General features: G+C 44.5%; 1 protein-coding gene across 2 annotated transcripts in view; it reads right to left on the reverse strand.

The window, feature by feature from the left end:
- Positions 1–5,000, reverse strand: part of LOC134181018 (tyrosine-protein kinase BAZ1B-like) — a 22,615-nt gene that overhangs the window by 3,653 nt on the left and 13,962 nt on the right. For both annotated transcript variants that reach the window (XR_009970059.1, XM_062648213.1), the window contains exons 20-27: positions 4,041–4,360; positions 3,906–3,966; positions 2,946–3,053; positions 1,475–1,723; positions 836–970; positions 470–525; positions 335–420; positions 17–160 (exon numbers count right to left, since the gene is read on the reverse strand). Coding sequence is in view for 1 of the 2 variants with exons in the window: in XM_062648213.1 (XP_062504197.1) it covers positions 17–160; positions 335–420; positions 470–525; positions 836–970; positions 1,475–1,723; positions 2,946–3,053; positions 3,906–3,966; positions 4,041–4,360 (1,159 nt within the window). In the remaining variant the exon portion in view is untranslated. The remainder of the gene's footprint in view (positions 1–16; positions 161–334; positions 421–469; positions 526–835; positions 971–1,474; positions 1,724–2,945; positions 3,054–3,905; positions 3,967–4,040; positions 4,361–5,000) is intronic.

The raw sequence follows: 5,000 nt of genomic DNA on the forward strand, positions 1-5,000 counted from the left end.
ACACACAGCTTCTTACTCTCTGTTTTAGATTGTTTCGTACGTTTTACAGGTTCAGGAGATGAAGATCGACTCGACGATGTGCTTTCATCATCATCATTGTCGTCATCATCATCACTGCTGCTGTGGCTGTTCCCTAGTTTCTTCCTGGAACGTTTCCTACCTAAAAGTAAGTGTGGCATACAGACATTTGATGTGCTAGTTTACTACACACAAGTGTGTGTGTGTGTGTGTGTGTGTGTGTGTGTGTGTGTGTGTGTGTGTGTGTGTGTGTGTGTGTGTGTGTGTGTCAGCTTGTGTGTGTACGTGTGTGACCATCATCACATGACCAAACTACCTGCTCGAATATTCTGACCATTAGGTCCTCCACGCTTGGCCTTATGACTTGCTTTTGTCGCAGCTCGAGTTGTTTTCCTCGTCGTCCTAAATATAGCGTAAAGTGATACAATATTACAATCAGAATTGCTCTCACCTTCTCGTTCCGTCTTCAGATTCATCATCAGGTTCTTCAGAGCTTTCTTCATCAGACTAAGAAGACACCAACCAACCACCAGTTACAACACAACAAGTGTGTGTGTGTGTGTGTGTGTGAGTGTGTGTGTGTGTGTTTGTCCATGTGTGTGTTTGTTTGTTTGTCCATGTGTGTGTGTTTGTTTGTCCATGTGTGTGTGTTTGTTTGTCCATGTGTGTGTGTGTGTTTGTTTGTCCATGTGTGTGTTTGTCTGTGTGTGTTTGTTTGTTTGTCCATGTGTGTGTTTGTCCATGTGTGTGTTGTGTGTGTGTGTGTGTGTGTGTGTGTGTGTGTGTGTGTGTGTGTGTGTGTGTGTGTGTGTGTTACCTCTTGATCGTTGCTTGCCTCCTCTCGACTCCCTTCCTCATCGTCTCCCGAATCTTCTTCATTTTCGCTTGGAACTTCTTTATAGTTCATTTGTCGCAATCCTCGCCTCATACTAAGACGCATAGACCGTACAGGCTACACAAATGACAACACTCCATCAAACACTCAACCATATACAAATTGTGTCTGTCGATCTGTACGTCTTTTGTCTGTCCATGAGCATATTGCCCTCCTGTCTGTCTATATGCTGTCTGTCTGTCTGCCTGCCTGTCTGTGCGTCTGCCTGCCTGTCTGTGCGTCTGTCTATGTTGTCTGTCTGTCTGTCTGTCCATCTGTCTGTCTGTCTATGCTGTCTGTCTGTCCATATGTCTGTCTGTCTGTCCATCTGTCTGTCTGTCTGTCCATATGTCTGTCTGTCTGTCCATCTGTCTGTCTGTCTGTCCATCTGTCCATATGTCTATCTGTCTATACTGTCTGTCCATCTGTCTGTCTGTCCATCAGTCTGTCTGTCCATCTGTCTGTCTGTCTGTCTGTCTGTCCATATGTCTGTTTGTCCATATGTCTGTCTGTTTGTCTGTCTGTCCATCTGTCCATCAGTCTGTCTGTCCTTCTGTCTGTCTGTCTTTGTTTATTCTTTACCTTTGTCTTTGGCAAGCAAAGCAATCCCTTTTTCCATACAATCAATGCATCCAATATGCCGACTAACAAATGGAGACGAGACAGAGTTGTGGCTTGTTGCACTGCATCTCGCCATTTTTCCAAGTGAGTCGTCTGTGGAGCCTTTGATGCTTGCAAACCTGATGATCCTACACGTAAAGGATCCGGTAGAAGAGTACCGTAGAAACAGGCGTCATTAATGGCTTCTTGAGTATCCAGCGTGAGAGCAATCTGAAAGTAAAGACACAGAGATACATGTGTATATATTGATAGAGAGACAGAGACAGAGACAGACAGACAGACAGACATAAAAAACAGACAGACAGACAGACAGACAGACAAGCAAAGAGACAGATAGACAGACAGACAGAGAGACAGACAGACACACATACAAAAAAACAGACACACAGACAGACACAGACAGACAAACAAAGAGACAGACAGACAAACAGAGAGACAGACAGAGAGACAGACAGACATACATACAAAAAAACAGACAAAAAGACACACAGACAAACAAACAAAGAGACAGACAGACAAACAAAGAGACAGACACACAGACAGACATACAGGGAGACAGACAGACAGAGGGACAGACAGACAAAAACAGACAAAAAGACAGACAAACAAACAAAGAGACAGACAGACAGAGAGACAGACAGACAGAGAGACAGACAAACAGACAGACAGACAGACAGAGAGACAGACAAACAGACAGACAGACAGACAAACAAAGAGACAGACACACAGACAGACACACAGAGAGACAGACAGACAGTCATACAAAAAACAGGCAGACAGACAGACAAACAAAGAGACAGACAGACAGACAGACAGACAGACAGACAAACAAAGAAACAGACACAGAGAGAGAGATACAGAGAGACAGACAGACATACATACAAAAAACAGACAAAAAGACACACAGACAAACAAACAAAGAGACAGACAGACAAACAGACAAACAAAGAGACAGACACACAGACAGACATACAGGGAGACAGACAGACAGACAAAAACAGACAAAAAGACAGACAGAGAGACAGACAAACAAAGAGACAGACAGACAGAGAGACAGACAGAGAGACAGACAGAGAGACAGACAAACAGACAGACAGACAGAGAGACAGACAGAGAGACAGACAGAGAGACAGACAAACAGACAGACAGACAAACAAAGAGACAGACACACAGACAGACAGACAGACAGACAAACAGACAGACAGAGAGACAGACAGACAGACAGACAAACAAACAGACACGCAGAGAGAGATACAGAGAGACAGACAGACAAACAAAGAGACAGACACAGAGAGAGAGATACAGAAAGACAGACAGACAGACAGACAAACAGGCAGACACAGGCACACACACACGAAGAAAATGTAAGAAAGAAATCTCTAAATAAACAACAGATTTCAAGCTGACATCTTTCTACTGTACATGTACTTACCATCTCTTCCAGCGTCTTGGCCCAGTCAAGTCGCCTTTCAAATTTGGCCATTTCTTCAGCTCTACCAGCAAACCGCTTCGCCAACTGAGTCTGGATGCTGGACAGATTCTACACAAGAACGTTCCAATTCAGTGTTAGCAATTACATACACGTACACACACACACACACACACACACACACACACACACACACACACACACACACACACACACACACACCTGCATCTCACTGTCTGTCCATCTATATGTCATCTGTCTGTCTACATGTCTGTCCATCTAAATGTCATCTGTCTGCTAGTCTGTCCATCCATGTCATCTGTCTGTCTAATTGTCTGTCCATATATATGTCATCTGTCTGTCTAATTGTCTGTCCATCTATATGTCATATGTCTGTCTAATGTCTGTTCATCCATATATCATCTGTATGTCTACTTGTCTGTCCATTTATATACCATCTGTCTGTGTACATGTCTGTCCATCTATATGTCATGTCTGTCTACTTGTCTGTCCATCTACATTTCATCTGTCTGTCTACATGTCTGCCAATCTAAATGTCATCTGTCTGTCTACTTGTCTGTCCATCTATATGTCATCTGTCTGTCTACATCTCCGTCCATCCATATATCATCTGTCTGTCTATTTGTCTGTCCATCTATCATCTGTCTGTGTACATGTCTGTCCATCCACATGTCATCTGTCTGTCTACATCTCTGTCCATCCATATCATCTGTCTGTCTACTTGTCCGTCCATTTATATATTATCTGTCTGTCCACATGTCTGCCAATCTATATGTCATCTGTCTGTCTACATGTCTGTCCATCCACGTGTCATCTGTCCATCCACGTGTCATCTGTCCATCTACATGTCTGTCCATCCAAAGGTCATCTGTCTGTCTACATGTCTGTCCATCCATATGCCATCTGTCTGTCAATAAACGTCACCCCTACATCTCCACTCACCTCCTTCAACGCTTGCATCTGATCTTTCTCTCTACTTCGCATCGACGATCGACACCCAAAACTACACACACACAGCCACACACATTAGTCCAAGTGTAATTGCCCACAGCACCAGCATCAAACGACACAACCAACCTCTGAAAACTCTCTCGAATCGACTTGTAATTGTCCTCAATTGCCGTTTTCAGCGAACGTTCTCTCTGTCCACGTGTCGTGAGAGACTCCATGAATTGATCAACGTCTTCTAACGTCGAAAGATGCCACCACTTGTACTCGAGTTGTCCGTCTCTTGTCGCTGAGCTGTTCGGTTGTGTGTTTTGCAAGGCGACGTCTGACCAGCCGGCCTCAACGTAGAGACCGGGTGCGAGTGACTGGAAGAGCCAGTAGCGACGATTGTGGCGGTCGAATCCGATGGGTTCGAGACGGTAGATGTTCTTGATGTGAGTAAGTTCCTCCTGGAGTGGACAAATGATATGATAGATGAAATGTGATGCAGTGGTGAAGGAAGTTGGGATGATAAGAAGGTAGACACAGAATGGGAGATAACAGAAACTAACAGACAAACAGACGGGCAGGCAGACAGACAAGTGGGCAAGCAGACAGGCAAGCAAGCAGGCAGACAGATGGACAGAGAGACAGAGAGACAGACAGACACAGACAGAGAGGCAGACAGACAGAGAGACAGAGAGGCAGATAGACAGAGAGACAGAGAGAAACAGAGAGACATACAGACAGGAAGACACAGAGACAGACAGACAGACAGACAGACAGACAGACAGACAGAGAGATAGACAGACAGACAGAGAGATAGACAGATAGTCAAGTCACTCTCCCCGGTGCGTCTTCCTTGACACTTGTTCCACTTGTATTTGAGCATTTTGGCCATTGGGGAGAACGAGCCACCAGATACCTACAGGAACTATCAACCAGGTCGACGGATGATGATGGCAATAAGAATGCTAATGAATTCATGTGTTACTGGAGAAAACGATTCTCAACAGCGCTACAACGTTGCAATGCTAGGACTATTGCAAAGAAACTATCACACCTTTTATCTATGAGCTCCAGTAATGTAAAGAACTATCATACTCAGTT

The sequence above is a fragment of the Corticium candelabrum genome, chromosome 6 (genome assembly GCF_963422355.1).
Source record: "Corticium candelabrum chromosome 6, ooCorCand1.1, whole genome shotgun sequence".
NCBI lineage: Eukaryota > Metazoa > Porifera > Homoscleromorpha > Homosclerophorida > Plakinidae > Corticium > Corticium candelabrum.